This window comes from Vollenhovia emeryi, unplaced genomic scaffold, assembly GCF_000949405.1.
Source record: "Vollenhovia emeryi isolate VEMERY1.0 unplaced genomic scaffold, V.emery_V1.0 DF939147.1, whole genome shotgun sequence".
In the NCBI taxonomy this organism is placed as follows: domain Eukaryota; kingdom Metazoa; phylum Arthropoda; class Insecta; order Hymenoptera; family Formicidae; genus Vollenhovia; species Vollenhovia emeryi.
This window is the reverse complement of record NW_011967219.1, coordinates 653,953-674,301: the sequence shown is the minus strand read 5'-3', so window position 1 is coordinate 674,301 and position 20,349 is coordinate 653,953. Positions and strand designations below refer to the sequence as shown.

Below are 20,349 nucleotides of genomic sequence, written 5' to 3'. Positions count from 1 at the left end.
GAGTCGCATCTCGACTCGCTCGACATAATGGAGGCTAGGAGAGATGAAAAACATGCAATTACAAAAGCATGAAATAAGTGGCCGGTAGCTATTAGTTGTCATTAGCTGTAACCATTGTGGGAAAATGACCGGCTGTTTCGAGCGGCCGACCGCCGAGCGATCGCCGATCATTAACTTGGCGCGCTTGAGAGGCGGCTTTTCGAATTTCTGGCGGTGGCGAACTCTCCGCGCGGAACCACGTGGCCGCGCCGCGTTCACGTGGCGCGAGCGACCCGTCGACCCTCCTCTCCCGGGGCGATTAATCCGAGGGTTATACGCTTTCCTTCGGGTCACCCGGTATCGACGGGCGACACGTCGCCGCGTGGCATTCGCGCGGCGATCTGTCGCCGCGCGATTTTCGTGCGACGGCTCCGGAGCCATTGACCTTCCTTCGTTTCTGTGCCACTTTGTGATCGCTAATTCGATCGATTGCGCGCTGCGAACTATCGGGCGCGCCCCGCGTACGCCTATCGGAAAGACATCTCGCGTGTAATTCCGGCTCCTTCCACGGCGGTCTGCTAAATCGAGATTCCTGAAAGGAGGATCTGCGCGCGTCACGTAGCACTCCTTATCTGCGCGAAACCTACTTTTTAAAGATATTCATTCGTCCCCGCATCGATCTTCTCCTCTCGTTCGTACCCTACTAGCACGATATATTGGCGCGATATTGGGAAATAATGTAAATCTAATATTCCCAATATTGATCCAATATTGTAAGATGAACGCCTTCTCTTATTTAGTCAATATGTTTATTTAGCAATATTGGTTTAATATTGTGTCAATACTAGACCAATATTCTCCTACATTGTGAAATATTGGCCAATGCACTTCCAATATAAATCTAATATGACGTAATTGTTATCGTGCAATGCTTACATTTATTCCATGGCCGATATTGGCTTTACGTTGGACAACATCGGCCAGTGCATTTCTGATATAACCGACATTGGACCAATGTTTTGCCAATGTTTGACCAATACCACTGTGCTACTCTAGTAGCACAGTGCATTGGGTAAACATTGGCCCAATACAACCAAATATTAGGCCAATGCTTTACCAATGTTCGGTCGATGCACTGTGCTACTAGGGATACTAGGGTAGTAGTACAATATGTTGGCGCAATATTGGGAAATAGTATAAATCTGGTATTCCCAATATTGGTCCAATATTTTAAGATGGACGCCTTCTCTTATTTAGCCAATATGTCTATTTAGCAATACTGGTTTAATATTGTATCAGTATTAGACCAATATCCTTATTACATTGTTAAATATTGGCCAATGCATTTTTAATATAACCAACGTTGGACCAATGTTTAGCCAATGTTTGGCCAATGGCACTGTGCTACTAGGGTACGTTTCGTCTCGCTCGCGCAGAGTAGGGCGGCTGGGAAGAAGGCGCGCCTCCCGTGACGGGGTAAAATTTTCGACGCGGAGGAACGCGATAATTTCGGCAAAAAAAAAAGAAAGAAACGAGCCTCTGAATCGCACTAAAACATATCCAGTTTGTTCTCCAAATAATTATATCAAATAATTACGTGAAACAGGTAGGCGCAAACCGGTTTGCGCCTAAATAATTATATCAAATCAATCGGTGCATTGCACAAAATATATTTTTGTTTCGCGCGCTCCGTATTTCGCACCCGGTCATTACGGATGCATAAATCTAAACGCAAATCGATCGTTTGTGACAAAACTCCCAATAACTCGGGGCACCATTTCGTTTCTCCCGCCGCCGCGCCCATTTGAGAAGGGGGGGGGGGGGAGGGAACGGTAGGAAAAATCGTAGCGGGACACCCGTTGTGCGAGCAAGTCACATTGTAAACATTATATCACGAGTTAATGCGGGATTGTCATTGCCGTTAAGAGGATCCCCCTACCCTTCCTCCTCCTCCTCCTCCTTGCGCGCACACGTGCAGGCCTCGCCTTCGATTTGCCGCGCTCGTTCGAGCGCGCGAATGCGAATCTGCATTCAGCCGGGGTTTAATGTCCTGCAATTCGGCGTGTGCGTGTGCGTGTGCAGGTAAGCGCACTCCCGTGCGCGCGCGCGGCCGCCCGAGTGCACACGCACGCAGAGGCGCGCGCACACCCGTGAGAGACCTCGAAGAATCCGCTGAGCTCGCTAGAGAAGCGAATCTAGACTGCGGACGCTGCGCACGTATATATAGGGTGGCGTAATTCGAGCGTGCGATGACCGATTATCGTGACGAGGAAAGAGAGGTCCGCGCGGCGACCGTCCTACGCTCTCCGTCCGCTTCCTCGCGGTTTCGGGCACCTAAACTGGTTTCTCGCGGGACCAAAGAGAGACGTTAAGGAGCCGCCCGAGTGCCGTCTCTGATTAGATCTTGTACCGTAAACTTTGTCTCACGTAAACTTGTTTGTTTTTCGTTTGAACCCGCCGCGTTACAATGAAAATACAACTTAAAATTCAAGCCTGCTCGCTTGTGATTTTGGATCCTTGAGAGCGCCAAGAAGAAACTTATTAAGAAACCAAATATCAGTTTTCTGATTAAATTCTCTGCTGCACAATTCGCCAATACCTTTTATGAAAATAGAATTGTTACTCGACGCTACTACATTAATTTTTTATTTAAGTGAGCTACATGCTCCCAATAATGTCACTTTAAGTTTCACAATTCCAGTGAAAGCACGGATTTAAGCCTGTGTCAGACTGCGGATCGAGATTGAGATTAGATTGAAATTTGACCAATCAGAGTAAAAGTCACTAGACCTGAGATTGGTAAACTTTCAATCTAATCTCAATCTAAATCTATAGTCTCATACGGGCTTTAAGCGTGACTTTGTAATATTTCAAAAATTAATTTAAAAAAAATTTAATATTTAGTATTCGAGTCCCACCGTGGTCGTTACGTCGGATGGACGTGCCTTCGAACATATTAATAATAATTATATATTAATAATAATAGTTGTCCGAGTGACGCCCATGGATGGACGTCAAACCCCCTGTTTCAAATTAATATAGATGACGTAATAATAATTATCAATTTTCTTGAAAAGGACCACAACCCGCATGGTCGAAACGTCGGAATTAAATAGATGAAACCATCTGCCAGCCTAATGTCGTTTAACAATTCTTTCTGCTGTTAATTAACTACACTGTAAAGAATATGTAAAATTGCATACATAATAAGTGTAGTGATTACACAATTAATAACGGAAATATATAAATGTATGTACTTTTACAAAAAAAATTTTTTTTGCTCTCTGTTGTGTAAACACTTGTTTATACGCGATGAAAAATTACAAAAAAATTGTAAAATTTGCACAATCAAAAGTAAGCAGTTTACTTATCACATAAGTTTACTTATTACATAATAATTTTACTTACAAGGAGTAAATGTACTGACGTATGTAAATATACATCTTTAATAGATGGTCCCAACATTACCCACTATAATAATTGTAATTTTACATGTAATTTTTTTACAGTGCACTGGCGATTCATATTCTTTCGTTGTTATTCAATAATTATATACTAATTTCGAAAATTATATGTCATTAATATACCTTGACTTATTCCTTTAACATTGTTTAGAACAGAAAAGTAAACTAAGAACGTATTAACCGACATTATCGACAAAGTTTTTCACAAATAAAAGCGTACGCATTTCTTGGAAAGAAGATTTTCAAGCGAGAAAGAAGCGATATGTTAAACATATATGTATAAATGACGAGTCTCGAAGCAAATAAATAATTCTGGCGCATTAGCGAGTCTCTCGCGCGATTGATTACGTGTCAGAGCGACAAATATTTGTTCAAAGTAACCCCGAGCCAAAGATTACCACGGCAGCGCAGATAACAGATAACGCGAGTGCATGAATAATTGAATGAATGAGAATAGAACAATGACTCCCTTTGTAGACACGCGCCGTTCGTTAAGAAATGTCGTTAAATTTTCAGTGAATAGATACACGGGTTTATTATATTTTATTACATGAAAATCCATTATATCCCGGCGTGACCTATTCCTCGGAGGCATTTTTCAGAGACACTCTCGAAGACGCTCGCGGCCAGGTAGTCGCCTCGGGAAACGCAAGTTTTTGCCGTGGCCCGATTAAAACGCGTGATTAAGTTTAGTATCTCCGTTTAATTAAACAGCGGAAGTGTTAAAAGAGAGCTTCAATTTTTAAGCGTGGGATTCGCTTCTTCAAAACGTTGATTCAAGATCCAATTACCGGGATACTTAAGCCCGAGGAGAAAAGAATTGCAACGGTGTATTCGTCTCTCGTAGCAGATGTTCTTAAAATTAAAAGTCTTAAAAAAAAAACCGCCGGAACTATAATCAAGCCTGTCTCTCTTTCTCGCGTCTCCCTTCCTCTCTTTTTATCTCGCTCGGCAAACACTAGGCCGCGATTCGCTGAAACACGAAGAGCCGTTACACTCGCGCGCTACGAGTTTACTTCTGGTCTCGTGGGTGAAAGTTTAGGTTTCCCACGCGGGGTTGGCATCAATTTGCCATCGGCCGGAAAAATCCGCCGCGATCTCTCGCCGATACGCAGGTGACCCTCGCGGCGTACGGTAATTCGCGGAATCGCAAAAGTCATTCGACAAGTGGAAGTGTACCGTTTCGCCGTCCGAGGCCCCGGTTCTTTGCGCCGCTCAAAAATGTGTCGGCGTGAATGGCGTGACGAGCCGCGAGGGTCCGCGGCTGCGGAAGCGAGTGGCGACTCGCAGGGGATGCGTCCTAATAGCGAATTCGGCAGCTTGCACTAGTGCGCACCGAGTGCACACTAAGGCTTGTTTACAGTCAATTTTTATATTTAAGAATCGTCTTAAATACTTTTTGAAATACTTCTCAGCCAGTAAAATGATCTGCACAGCATTCGTATGGATCATTTTTATGGCTAAATAGTTTCTCAACATGTACTTGAGACGACCATAAATATAAAGACCTGTGTCGATGCCAGAACTTGGCTCAAGTTCTAGTTCCGTAAAATATGTAGCCAATCAACTTGCAGTTTTACGGAGTAGCTGCAAGTTCATCGGCTATACATTTCTCGGGACTAGAACTTGGGCCAAGGTTCCAGCATCGTGGACACAGGCCTTAAGAGTAGACTCCGAACAAGTCTTGGTGTGCACTCAGTGCGCACTGGTGCAAGCTGCCGAATTCGCTATTAGATACAAATTGTGCCAGCACCGTCGAGCGAACGATTTCAGTATATCCCTCGTCCGACTCCACAGATTCTTCGATCCTCTCGAGAATCCTCTCTCATTGTCAGCCGGACCCGCGGATTCCTTTTCGCAACCAACTCCGGAATTGCGCAAGCGAAAGATATCGACCACGCGTGTCTTCGACCACGGCGTGCAACAACGTTCTATCAGTTACCTTGCACGCGGGCAGAGTCTGCGAAATCGTTCGGACACGACTTGATAAACGCTTTGTTTCTCTTGCTCTTTTTTTTTCGCAACGAACCGCCCGATACGGTCCTCTCTATCGGGCAATTTCGCGATACGCTCGCGTACTTCCTGCAATCCGTGACGTCGGCTTAAAATGCGCACGACGCTGATAAAAAGTATCCAATCTGAATCTGCAAGCGCGGCTCTTTTTTTCTCTCGCCGAGACAGATTAGATACTATGCAACACTGTAATCACGGCAGATTCGACGCTACCAGCGCGGAAAAAAAGCGCATTTTACGCCACGCTCTGTCGTAGCGTGGAGTGTGAATGGTGTAAGAATTATTTTTACACGGAGAGGATTTTCTCTTCAAACCTGAAAATCACCTTTCTTACCTGAATTTTACCTGAAAATCTTGGAACAACTCGGCGTGTCGAAGCACTTCATGGCCCGGTTTTTCATTTTCTGGTTAAGTGTTAACCAGAGGTTAGTCGACTCTCTATCTTTTTTTATATTATTCTATATCTAAGGAAAGACAGGTATGTCGACTAACCACTGGTTAACATTTAACTAGAAAATGGAAAACCTACGAGAGCTTTTCGAAATTTTACCATATGCTTTATTAGCAAAACGTATAGTAAATTTTCAAAAAATTCTTATAAAACTCCCCGAAATGCCGCCTTGTGCCACGACTACATAATTTTCGGAGTAAATTTTAAAAGGAAACTCTCCCCGCGCGTACGGAGTTATACGCGTAGAATTTTCTCTCGGTCGCAAACGCGGAGGATCAGACTGGAATAGATGTAACAAAGTCGCGATTTTTAAAAATTCGATATCTCAAGATCAAGAAGCGGAAGATTTCGGCGAATTTCCGGCGCGTCAAAATTGACGGTAGATCGCCTCGTTTACCCCCGCCGTTGCTGCGGAGAAGACGCGAACTCGTTCGAGGTATAATTAACGCCGTCAATTAGCTAACGGCGACGACAGAGACAGAAAGAGAGAGAGAGAGAGAGAGAGAGAGAGAGAGAAAAAGCCGCCGGCGCAACAACGTAATGCATGCGCGCGGCTTTGGAGAACGCGCACGGGAAGGATGCATTTTTCGCAGGTGCGAAGGTGCCGGGACACAAATCTAGGCGCTGGCACAGGCGTGCGCAGGTAGCTGGGCGAGCGTGCGTTACACGAGTACATATACTGGGTGGTACCGTCACCACCACGGCGATTACGACGACAACGACGACGACGACAACGGCGACGACGACGACGACGATGACGACAACAAGGACGACGACGACGACGACGACGACGACGACGACGGCGATGACAACGACGAGCACGACGAGCCCGCTGGAAAGCCAGGGTCCCGCTATCCGGTCGGCCGCTAGGCCGAGGTGAACGAACCTGAGCCTGAGCCCGCCTACTGACTTTACCTGCCAGCCGCGAGGAGAGCCCAGGCTATCTCTCCACGAACGAACACGAGGAGCAGGCCGGGAAGAAGGACAGCTGTCGGAGAATGGACGGCCCTCTCGCTCGCACCTACTCCAGAGAGAGAGAGAGAGACAGAGAGAGACAGAGAGAGAGAGAGAGAGACAGAGAGAGAGAGAGAGAGAGAGAGAGAGAGAGAGAGAGAGAGAGAGAGGTTCCCTCCTCACCTATAAATTTATTCGACGCCTCGCGTCTGTCCACGCCACGCTGGCCGCCCGTGTTTTCCAACGGGCACTCCCGAAGGCTCTCCTCCGACAGGCTCGCCTTTGAAGTCGCGCGTAGAACGTTGTATCAATGAAAGTTTGCTTAGCGGCGGTGCCAGCTTCGCGCGCGGCTCACAATGCGGTGCGGGACACACGCGCGCGGTAAAATGCGCCAAGTAATAATCCATTCTCGCGTATCATTCTGATGCAAATAAATTCTAATCCAGATAAATATTATCACTTCTCCCAATGGGATATCTCTCTCTCTCTCTCTCTCTCTCTCTCTCTCTCTCTCTCTCTCTCTCTCTCTTCTCGACTCCAGGGAAAAGAAAGTATATTCTGCACGATTTTTCTCTCCTTCTCTCTCGCAGACGAGGTGAGCGAAGCGCGAGCACGCTGAGAACGACGTTCTAATTTGCGTTATTCTGGGGCAGCTCGGTGCAGTACGGAAAAAAATATTGTAACGAGTATACGTCGCGCTGTCATTTTGCCCTATTAGTCCAGGCGATAAATCCGATGCGTAACGACGGGCGATCGATCGCACGTGACGATGTCACGTCTAGGCTCGGACGCGAATGATATCATACACAGCGACCGCGTGCATAATCAGCGTTCGGAAGACACGGACCTTCCCCGCCGCCGGAGTCGGCAATTCGATCATTTTCTATAAATAGGAGCCGATCCACCCGAGGCCGGTCCTAACTAACTCCCCCCGGGGGGGGGGAGGGGGGCAGGAGTCGTTGATCGTAGATTTTTTTTTTAATTCGCAACGACGCAGCTCGCGATCTCTTCCTCCTCGTTCTTTCACGAGAGTCCGCGCTTTCGGTAGCCGCGGCAGCCGTTGCCTATCGGCCGATCGTGACTTCGTGAGTTTCCGCCGATGCCGCTACTCGATTTCGTATTCAGGAAACGTCGTTTCCTCCGACCGCGAAAAAAAATGTCGTCGCCCCGGGTGAGAGCGACGTGGAACTTCACTCGGGGGAAATTTCGGGGCGAAGTCAGGACGCGCGGGGTGAAGTTTTCGAAATTTTACGGGGCGACGTTTCTTCTCCGCTTTACTTCCCTTCGACATTGATCGTGAATCGGAATGGCTTGCCACGAGAGCGTCTCGAGCGGACACCGAGCGGGAAAGTTTCGTAAAGCGGAGTTTGAACCTGAGATACGTGTCCATTTCTATGCAGATTAACTTTAATCCCGGCTTAATTTACTTTTTATCTTCTTCTAATTCTTAGAGCTAGGAGAAGATGAAAAGTAAAGCCAACGGCACAACGAGACTACTTTTCCTATTGGATTGTTTACGAGAGCCAATCGGGATCTAGTTTTAAGTCACCTGATCTAAAACTCCTGCATCCTTATTGGTTCTCGTATAAGCAACCCAGTAGGAAAAGTAGTCTCGTGTGCCGTTGGCTTCAGTTAAACCGGGATTAAAAAAAAGAAACGGAAGATGACCGCGCTAAGTAAACACGGCGTTTAAATGTCGCGACTGAAAATTCCTCGAGTGACGACAATGTGACTTTGACGGATGTGTGGCTGGGTCTGTTCGCGTTTAAAGAAAAACGAAAAGTTCGGCACTCGCGGCGTTCATATGCCGGCCCGATTAATGTCGAAAATTAAAAAAGAGTCGCCGGCCAATCGGATTTCCGCCGAGGAGAGATCGGCTCTAAATACGTCAAAGAAGCCACCGACTCCTCTTCGAGGAGGGAAGAACTTTCTCGCCTTCTGCGGGAATCAGAGCTTGCAAACTCGCGGCGCTCTCGAGTACGAAGGTCGTTTCGTTGACCCACTGATTCGTCCCACTTGTCGCACCCGCAGCCCACAATGATGTGCGCGGTGATGAGCTTTTTCTGCGGCGGTAGCGTGCCCGGCGAGGTATGAAAAAGTTGTCGATGGGTCGACGTGAAGTGACCAAGGCGCTTCCAGATTTTGTAAAGCAATTTATTTTTAAGCTTTTATCAAAAGGAACAAGTTGTTGCGTTATTTCAATTTCGCGCAGCTTATGGGACTAAGGATAAATGACCGAGTATGCTTGCTATTTGATTTGTGAAATTTTATCTTAAGTATTATGCTCCCTTTATAAATAAAACTTTGAATGTCAAGATACTAAAAATTTTCACACAGAGAAAGAAAGAGAGAGGGATAGAAAGAGAGAGAGAGAGAGGGGGGGGGGGAGAAGTTGACACACATTCGAAATTAAGAAATTGCTGTTTGCGTTAATTATTTAAATTATCCTCCGTGAAAGTCACAACAATAGAGAATTGAAGTGGAACGGCGACTACAGTCAGTTTATTCGATAAACAATCTAATTTCACAGAGACCCGTCGTTAGCGTATGAGCGAAGAATAAGGAAAAACAGAAGCGATAAGTAGACGGGAACTGTAGAAAATCCACCGTCTGGGCCGTAGGAAAGGCTCACCGATCGCGGCTGACAAATTTTCCAATGGTCGACGCACTACGGATTGAGTAACGAGCTCATCGTGGAAGGTCAGAGATTTTAATTTAGCCAATCGTCAACACATTGATATTGATCCTCCCGGTGCCGCCGGTGTTACACCCACAGAAAAAAATTTCCGGATTCAATGCTATTACACTTCAACGTATCAGAAAATAGGATCGATATAGCGCCAATCATATTTATTTTAGAGAAAGGAATATTTTAATCTTAAATGAAAAGTTCTAAAATCTAGACTAAAATGATAGCAAACAACATATAGAAAACGGCTAATGCGGGTCTAAGGCAAGATGTAGGTAGCCCATACTTGTAATTTATTCAAATGTGAATTCATATACCGTTTCTTTCCACCTTTGTCCTGCGCGCCGGTTTCTTCTCGGACATAACGCAGTTTTCTTACAGGTGGAGCGAGGGGGGAACCGCTGACCAAAATCTTGTACACCAATGCCCACTAATGCCCAGTGGGCATTACTTTATCTTATTATCTTCTTTTATCGTATTTATCTTGTTTTATCTTATTTTATCTTACTGTACCTTATTTCATCTTATTTTATCTTTACAATGCCCCAGCAAGACGTAATGCCCAAAAAATGTCCTAGTAATGCCCAGTAATGCCGCAAATATGTACACCACAATGCCCTCGGCGGTTTCCCCCTCGGGGTGGAGTTATTATCGTCAGCAAGTTGACGTATTCAAATCGATAAACGAAAATGACAGTATGTATCGTCTTTTGTCGAATATCGTGGTGCCAACCTCGTGCGTTGTAAGATGGAGGGAAAATTTATTCTAAACGCAAGAATATTATGTAAGTTACTCTTGTCTCAATATAGTAAGTCGATCTTTTTTCATTCGATAGAGGAGAATACGAATTATTGAGTTTATTTTGATACTGTCTTATTTTTATACTAAATGCGTCATGAATATTTTTTGTCTCGGTAACAGAAATCCATTCTCGTGCACATGCCACACTGATTGTGAGAGAAAAAATAGTCATTTTTGGAGCCAACCATATTTTTTATAATTCCTCCAACGTAAGTTATGGTTGACCTAACAATGTGATAGTTCTCATAACCACAATATTGGTTGTCATAAACCAAAAATATGGTTGGGTCCAAAAATGACTATTTTTTTTCTCTCACAATCAGTGCACGTGCGTCGAATACGAAGTGTGTTCTCGTGAACGCGGAAAGAAGGTTCCTTTGTTATATTTTCCGGGCGATTGTGGCGCAGAGGATTCTGTCAGAGGAGTCAGGTAATCCGAAGACCCGGGATCAAAAACGGACAATACATTGTTGGTTTTCGTTCGATCGCCACATAGCGAAGTGGAAATAGAGATAATGTAGAGGTGACGCTCGTTTTATGTGTACACAATTAACATGAGTTTTGTAGGCCAAATTTAACGAGCTGGTATGCTGGATGTTTTTTTAAAAAATAAATAAAGTTTATTCTTAACTATTTACATCGGTGAACGTTTCGACTTCACTTAGTCTTTCTCAACACCACTTTGTTAAATTATAAAATTGAATAAATACATTCTAAATAGAGTTTTTAAATAATTTTACACGTTTTATTTTTGAAGAAATGTATATCGGACGAATTTACTATTTACTTATTTACTATTTAATTATAATTTATTTATTCAATTTTATAATTTAACAAAAAATCTATTTATATTTTACTTATTTATTATTAAAAAAATCTATTTAGAATGTATTTATTCAATTTTATAATTTAACAAAGTGGTGTTGAGAAAGACTAAGTGAAGTCGAAACGTTCGCCGATGTAAATAGTTAAGAATAAAACTTTATTTATTTTTTAAAAAAACATCCAGCATACCAGCTCGTTAAATTTGGCCTACAAAACTCATGGAAATAGAGATGTTATGAGAGGTTTGGGCATAATCCTTCAAAAACGCCTTGTAAGCTCAAGGGGAATCAATACAATGTATTTATTTCTTTTATTGTATCTTCCGTGGAATGATCTCACGCAGGTCGCACTGCGAAGCCACAGACTTCTATGTCGCAGAGATTACGAGAAATACGATTTTTTTTAAACAAAATTGCTAGGGAATCCACAAAATACCGGGATAACGCTTTTCGTATAGCGTCAGGATCGCGTTGTTAAACTTTTCGGGTCGATCGTTTGATAAACGGGTAAACGTTTGATAAGCGGGTAAACGCACGTGACGCCTCGAAGAAACACCGCGTCTTTCGACGCGCACATTAAAATGCCATTCTGGCTCGTGAATTTATAATATAAAAATAACCTTCGCCTTACTTGTGCCTTTTTCAATAATTTCGCGATAGAGCAGCGCGACACCGCGCGGACGTTAATCTCCGCGAAACAAATTAATCGAAAGCTTTCCACACTTTTCGCGGACGCCAATCGCGAACGAAGGCTCGTAACGTCCGTTCGTAATTAATTTCGCGTACCAAGGCCGTATAATTAGTGCCACACGAAGGGGATGTTTACGAGTGAAGAGGGAAAGCGCTTGTCAGCTCGTTGGATTTACATTTCTTTCGCGCGTCCTTGTTTCCCGCGCCAGGTCATGCAAAGCAGGTAGGGACTACGTGGGTTCCCGCTCGCGACACTTCTGACATATATCGAGGATAGGCCGTGGAGAGAAATAGTGTTAGCTCTATCTTCTGCAGGTCGTGCGATTAAAACGCGAACATTGCGTCATCTTTTTTCGGAGTCGTCCAAAACCGGTTTTCCTATGGGAAGTGCGTACGCGGCCGGGAAGGACGGTTGATGACAAATGCGTGGAAACTAGAAAATGGATCTGGACTGGGGATTAAGAAATTTGGCGCAGCCACCGGCGCCGCGCTCAGAACCGATTTTCCCATCAATCACCCACTTGTCTCTCCTAGAGACCCTGTAATCAGAGACCGGTCATAAAAGTTCGTCGATCGTAGAATCGTAGAATCGTAGAAGAGTGAGACAGCCTATGTTTCTCTCTCACTCGCAGGAATTTGACAAACTCTTATGGTCAGTCACCGATTACAGGGTCTCTAGTCTCTCCCACCTCCGCGATCGCGAGGGGAAAAAGGTAAACGTAACCCATTACACCGCGGTAACAATAGACAGTTAGCCGCGTCGCTATTCAAGGTGACGAAAAAGAGACGGGCTCCCGGATCGACCTTGGTTCCGCGCGTTCGAAACGGTTCCTCGAAACTTCCAAAACAAACGGGCGGACAGGTGGGAGAAACGCCGGCGAAACGAGCTCGCGATGAAAAAGAGGAAGCGGTTTATTACCGCGTTCGACGTGGCCGTGCGACTTTTTGCGGATTAAAGGCTCCGCGAGATCGGAGCCGGGGCCTCTCGAAGGGCCCGTCGTCGGAGTTCTGCCCACTTTTCGCCGGCGCGTCAAATCCGATCGAAACAGGGGGTCAATTCTGTGTCTTACGTTATAGTGAAGATGGCGAGAGGGAAACCGCTGACCAAAATCTTGTACACCAATGCCCACTAATTTCCAATGGGCATTCCTTGAACTTGTTATCTTATTTTACCTTATTTTATCATATTTTATCTTTATAATGCCCCAGCAAGACCTAATGCCCAAAAAATGCCCAGTAAAGCCGCAAATATGTACACCACAATGCCCTCAACGGGTTCCCTCTCGGGAAATGGTAAAAGTGAGCTGCTTTATCTCTTTCCAACCGTCCCCTTGGACAAAGTCGCTCACTATTTTTACTACTCTGTAAGACTCGGTTTAATTCGTTCTTTGTCTCTTTCCGAATGTCCCTTTAGAAAGAGACAAACGCGAATTAAACTACACGGAAAGAATTTGCTCTTAAAATTTATCCTGAAAGTCGTGTAATCGTGGGACATCGCGGCGTTTTCAAGTACTTTGTGAGAGTTTTCTGAAATTTTACCATACATTTTATATACCAGTAATTATACTTTTATTAGAAAGTACACCAGTACACATTTTACTAGTAAAATGTATGGTAAAATTCAAGGTTGGGAAGTAACGAAGTTAGTTACCTTTTTTTTTGGTAACTGTAACTTAACTCAGTGACATTTTTTTGGTAACTAGAAACTAATTTAATAGTTACATTAACAGTCACTTTATGTATTTTTTAAACTTCCACAGATCGCATTAGACCTTGCATTTGCGCATGAAATGCACACTGAAAAGAAAGTCTGATAGATTCAACCAGTCTGTTAGAAAATGGACGAATCAGAATTCCTTTAGGATTTACCAGAATTCCTTTAGGATTTACCATGAAATATATTTCATAATCAGAAGTTTGCTAGACTTCACTACACATCTGGTAAATCCTAAAGGAATTCTGATTCGTCCAACTCTGGTAAAATTTCAAAAAACTCTCATAAAATTCTGCAAAACGCCAAATCGTCCCACGATTACATGATTGTCGGGACAAATTTTGAGAGAAAATTCTCTCCATGTAAGATTAATAAAGTTAAGCGATGTTTGGTGAAAACGAGCCTAAAACCCGTATCAGACTACGAATTGGGATTGAGATTAGATTGAAATTTGACTAATCAGAGTAAAAATCAGTGAACTTGGGATTAGTAAACTTTACTCCGATTGGTCCAATTTCAATCTAATCTCAATCTCAATCCGTAGTCTGATACGGGCTTAAGGGTCTATCCAGACAAACTTGCGTAAACGTACACAGTTTGAAAATTTGTGTTTTCTTGTTAAAAAGAATGTCGGTCAAAATTTTTAACTGAACTAAATGTTTAACACAATCATGTGCTAATTTAACATATTGCTCTTGTGTTAATTGACCTCAAATGTAAAATTATTGAAATAACTGAAAAGAAATGTTAAAACAACACAATGTGTACTTATTTTTAAACTGACACAATACATGTGTTCGATATTATTAGTAACAAAATTTATCTGTTAAAATTTACAGAATACAATGTTGATTTTATTCTATATAACATAAGTGAGAGTGATTTCGAGTCGTTTGACTTATTACATCTGTAAAATATAAAAATTACATTTTTTAAAATTCATTTGGTCATTAAAAATATGTCAATTTTACACAAAATTTATTTCAAATTATTTTGAGACTTGCATTTATTTTGTGTTAAAATAGTAACAGAGTATTAGTGTGATGATTTAACATATCCATATTATGTTAAATTAACACAAAAATTTGTGCGGACCGTTTGGGACATGTGATATCTGTTAAATTTAACACAAATGTTTCAACTGTGTACGCACAAGGAATCTGATTGGACCATAAACGCATGCATAAGGAAATAGGCCAATCAATTTTTTTACGTACGCTTACGCACCTGTCCAAGTTTGTCTGGACAGACCCTTAGATACAGAATTGACCCCTAGATCGGCGCGTTCGAGGGTGGTCGCGCCGACTACTATCGCTTCGATCGCCGTATCGATCGCTCGATCGAGCGATCGACTCCTCCGGTCTTCTCCTCCGTGCGACTCGCGCGCGGCCGACGTTTCGCCCCGTCGCGCCTGCCCCCTCGCCGACTTTCGCTCGCGGCAAAGCGGAATATTAGGGAAGCGGGATGAGGAGTCGGCAAGTCGTCTCTCGCGGGGCAGGGCGGTGCTGGAGCGAACGTGCGAGTCGCCCGCAAGAAAAGGAGAAAGCAAGGCGAGGGAATAACAGCCGCGATAGGTTTCAAATCGACGCGGAGTGCCCGATTACGTGTACACAGGCTACGGTACTTCGGCGGAGGAGCGCGACTGTCGATGCGATTAACGGGACACCGGAGGATCCGAAAAGAGGATCGGGCTCTCTTGGCGAACGCCGTTCGTACGGGCGCTTTCGGCTCGCCGGAAACTCGCGTTTCGCGTTTCTCTACGCGCTGCGCGAGTTGACGTTAAACGGAGACGCGCGCGGTTCAACTCCGCGGACACTCTCGGAGGAACTGATCGGCGGAGTTTTCGAAACGTGCCCCAAGAGCGGGGGTCCCCCGGCAGCGGGACGGAGTCGCGGCTCCGATTTAAAGGGCCCCCGAAGATGCGCGAAGGGTACTCACCCGATCTGATGGCCGCGACGTCGGCGACGCCGAGGACGACGGCGAGCGCCGCCGCGGCGACGAGCGTGCTCCCGACGGTCCATCGCACGACCGGGATCCCGGTGAGGTCCCCGGCACCTCCGGAAGCGCGTCCACCACCGGAAGGGCCGATGCGTGGCCGCACAGCCATCGCACGCCGTTGCCTCTCTCTCCCCCCCGTTCCCTCCTCGCCGCTTGCCACTAGTCTGCTTCCCTCTATTCCTCTGGGCTCTCTTTCACCCGCGCTCTTTCCAAGAGAGTGAGAGAGGGAGGAGGAGAAGAGAGAGAGGAGTCACCAGAGGCACGCACTTTGCACGCAAATATATATGTTAGTGCGCGGTGTCCCCCGCAGGTCCCTCCGCACCTCCCTCCAGATTTCCCGCGTTCAAGAACTCCGATTTCAGTCTCCCGCGCGCGAGTGCGGGGCGCGTGGTGCGAAATAAAAGCGCGCGCAACGGGATAAATTAAAAAAAAAAAGGTAAAACGACGACGCGGCACGAGCGAACGCGGGCTCAATTCATGGCTCGTGCGTGCGACGTACACACGGTCGCGATCAACGGGCGACTGACGCGGCGGCGGCTGCGGCCGCGGCGCCGCGCCGCGCCGTGGACGGACGGACCCAACATGGCGCCGTCCCCACTGCGACGTCTAATCGGCGCGACGGCTGTCGGGGAGGGCCCGTCGCCGAGTTTGGTAGAGGAGAACGCGCGAGGCTCGCTCCGATTTCAAATTCTCGGGGGTATCGACGGCCGTTTCTGGGCCGGAGAGCGCGGGGCTGATTTTCATTTTCAAGTGGATGTCAATTAACCTACGCTTTCAACAGATCCCAACTCGGGACGAGAGGCCGCCTTTCATCCGCAAATCGGGACTCGCCGAGGCCGAGAGAATAGATGAGGGGGGATTCTTGGCTCGGGATTTTAAAATCTATCAAAATTAATATTTAACGGTTCAATTAATTCGGTTCAGGCGAGAGGATTATTAGACGAGCCAACTGGCAGATGGTGTTATTTACTTCCTGGATTGGATGTAATCTATTGAGTAAATAATACACACCATCTGCCAGTTGGGTCGTCTAATAATCTTCTCTGCATTCGTCAATTATACACCGGCGATAATAAACTTTATTCCTTTCAGTTTAGGAGATTAATCTTCCGACATTAAAGACAATTCCACGCCCTCGGAAGCCGTCGATATGCTCGCGAAATTTAAAACTGTGTGTTGTTTTTTTTTATAACAACAGAGAAAGCTATATGCTCTTTAAATTACGTAGATCTGTTGCAATAGAGAGAGAAAAAAATATTTGTCATGTCAGCACATTGTTTTCCCTGACGTTAACAATAAGTCGAAATCTTACGCACCTTCTTGTACATTTATTTTAGTCGTGCGTAGTCGAGTCAAAGGCCCGATGTCTGACATGAAATTCTTGGAAAACAATTACGGCGTGTTATGTGTACAAACGTGCGTTTTGCGATATCCGTATCACGTTTCTCGCTTACCGTCGATCCTCGCAATGACACGTATCATTGACACACTAATAATATTCAGTGTATTATCGGCACGTTGTGATGAAATAAATTAAAGGGGCTATTTTTCTTCGGTAAACTTTCAGAAAACTCTTACAAAGTTCTTGGAAATGTTGTCTCACGATCGTATTTACGGATGAAATTTGAAGAGAAAATTCTCTCCGTGCACTTTATCCGTGTTCTCAAATAACATCGCTAATTCACGACTCAAATTATATATCTCCAATAATTGAAGTTTTAAAGATAACAGCAACGAACAATAACATTTAAAAGTTCCGGTATTAATATATAATTATATTATTAAAAATTATATATAATAAATATAAAATTGCACATATACGTACGAGCGATGCAGACTGTTATTGTTGCAAAAGAAATAAATAAAACGTTTGCGATATGAAAATGAGAACACTATTCGGAAATTGCCAGCGAGTAAATTTCTGCGTTGAAAATGTAATCAACTGGAAAATTGTGAACAAGCACGACTTGAAGCGTGCGAAACGAAAGTCGGAAGGGTCGCGCGGCTTTTCATGGGCTCAGTCCCCTAATTCCAAGCGACGCGTTTTATGCGATTATGTGCCAAAGGAGAGAACGATTTCCGTGGAAACTTTCTCACGAGGGCGGCAAAACGCGCGGCGCGTGCCTTTCTTTATTTACGGCAAAGAAATTTAAATATCGCTCAACGTCGGTTCCCCCCAGTTAATGAATTGCTTTTCATTTTATTATTTATATCCTTGTTCAACTTGGCTGTTAACTCTCGGTATATTTGTGTCGCGCATTAAACAATTACGACATGGACAATAAAATGTATATTGATTACACGGTGCACTGTAAAAAAAAGTATGTAAAATTACGTACGTAATAAGTGTAGCGGTTACACTATTAATCATGGAAATATGTAAATTTATGTACTTTTATAATTGCTTTCTCTTTGTTGTGTAAATACTTGTTTTTATTTGATGAAAAATGACAAAAAATTGTAAAATTTACACAATTAAAAGCAAGCAGTTACTCGTTATGTAAGGTAATAATTTTATCTACAAGATGTAAATTTACTGACGTATGTACATGTTCACCTTCATTAAATGGTCCCAATATAACGCACAATAATAATTGTGATTTTACATGTAACTTTTTACAGTGTGGGTAAAAGATTGTGTGTCTCACCGAGAACTAGCTTTTGCACTTACATTAGCTGCGCTCATCACAATCCGCGTCGCCGATTTCTACTGAACTTGTACGTGGAAATCTAAGAAAACTGAAATTACGCAATTACTATTCACTTCGGAGTCGTTGTCAATACTTTGATCGTTTTATATCTACTCTGCAATTTGCAGCATTATCGGCACGCAACACTTCATATATCGCGATCTTCGAATTTATTATTATTATTACTTCCAACGTCACGGCGACTCTCGGTTTCCCGGAGCTCTTGAATTCCCCGAGGATTTGCCTTGAATCGTTTGTCACACGTCAATTATACGAATTTGGAAAATTCCGCTCGATGTAACCGAAAATTGCCGCGTTGTCTCCAGCTGAGGCTTCATTATGAGTTTAGTGAGCGGTCGCGATGAAAGATGCGTACAATCCGTATGATGACCGTTCGCGTTCGATGACCGTCTTTAAATCATAAGGCGAGGAAACGCGAGGGAAATCGTTGGACGCGATGCCGCTGGCTGGCCTTGTCGTCTGACAAAGCGAATTTTCAGACAAACTGGCGTAATTGACGTCCAATCGTATCCGGTCTTTGTTTTGTATTAATAAAGTCGGGAAACTGTGAATTTAACAATTGTAGCGGCAAATCGAATATTAATGTAACGATACATTCGTTTTGTTTAATCACCTTTTACCTTCATCTAATATTCGAGAGAGCATATTTCAACTTAAATGCAGAAAGTGTAAGAAATGTATTTTAGATAAATATCAAATATATGTGTAATAAACTGTATAAATATTTAATGGCGATAAATTATAAATAAACATATGTATTTTAAGAAGTTCTTTGGTACAAACGGCGTTGTAAATAGCACATCTATCATAATTCTTATCGGTTGGTTGATCAAAGATACCGCTCGTCAAACCTGGCTGAATTTCCGCTACTCTCGTAAAATACTCAAACTGCTCTCGGTACGTTTTGAATTTGTAGAGTCCTAGATTCCTCACTTTCAATGTCCCAGAACTTTTAAATATTATTGTTCGTTGCTGTTATCTTTAAAACTTCAATTATTGGAGACTGTAATTTGAGTCGTGAATTAGCGACGTTATTTGAAAACACTGATAAAGTGCACGTGAAAATCATGCGATCATGGGACCACATGACGTTTCCAACAACTTTTTGGAAAGTTTACATTTTACTAGTAAAATGTATGTATATAATTACTAGTGAAATGTATGGTAAGATTACAGAAAACGCTCATAAAGTTCTTTGAAATGCCGTGTTTCGTCCCACGATTCACTTAAAAAAAATTTTCGCTACCGTAGCCGTAATTATGATTTGTTAAAAAAAATCATTTTCCGTTTTATACAATTTTCGGGATAAATTTCAACAGAAAATTCTCGCCGTGCGCGCACATAATATTTCAACGTGCGGACACAGATGTTCTTCAATTAGCCGTTGCGCTGGAACATCAATGAGCGCGTGCACAGATACACTCCGCCCGTTCTTTCGCGGGCGACTCCCCGCCCGCGCTCCCCCCGCCGCGGAAAGGCCTGTGCCCATCCGCAAGCCTTTTGATTCAGCCCGATACGTTGCGCATTTTCTCGCGAACACGTTTATTAACGACGAACGCCGCAAATGCCAGAGCCGCGCGCGCGACCTTTTCCATTGTCCCGCGACGTAAATGCGCCCCGCTCGCGCGACGTCATGTGGTACCAAAGTGGCTCCGCTTCTGAGACGTCCGGATCTCTCCGAATCGCTCCGTAAATCGATCTACCCACGGCCCCCGGTTCGCGTGCGCAGTGTATTCGACGGAAACGAGAGTCACGATCGAATAATATTTGTCGCCGAATAGATCTTCGCGTGCGACGTCCGAAAAATAAACGCGTGAATCCAGGATCGATACATTTATTATGGCGGTAAACGGATTTTCTTAATTGTCGACGAGGCAAAATTGAACTTCGAATTCGTCACGCCTAAGAGAATTTATGTGCATACACTTGTATGTATGTACACTTTCCTATACGTTATTGACATATAGATGCAGTCCGACCTTTTCCGCATTCTTAAAGGTCTGTGTCCACGATACTAGAACTTGGTTCTTGAGGCCTGTGTCCACGATGCTAGAACTTGGT

The 20,349-nt window shown here is 44.1% G+C and overlaps 1 protein-coding gene across 1 annotated transcript in view; it reads right to left on the bottom strand.

The window, feature by feature from the left end:
• LOC105566137 (low-density lipoprotein receptor-related protein 2) overlaps positions 1-16,329 on the bottom strand; it is a 52,846-nt gene extending 36,517 nt beyond the window's left edge. Inside the window, exon 1 of the mRNA XM_012019908.1 lies at positions 15,518-16,329. Coding sequence (XP_011875298.1) covers positions 15,518-15,686 — 169 coding nt within the window. The 5' untranslated portion in view covers positions 15,687-16,329. The remainder of the gene's footprint in view (positions 1-15,517) is intronic.
• Between the last annotated feature and the right edge of the window lie 4,020 nt (positions 16,330-20,349).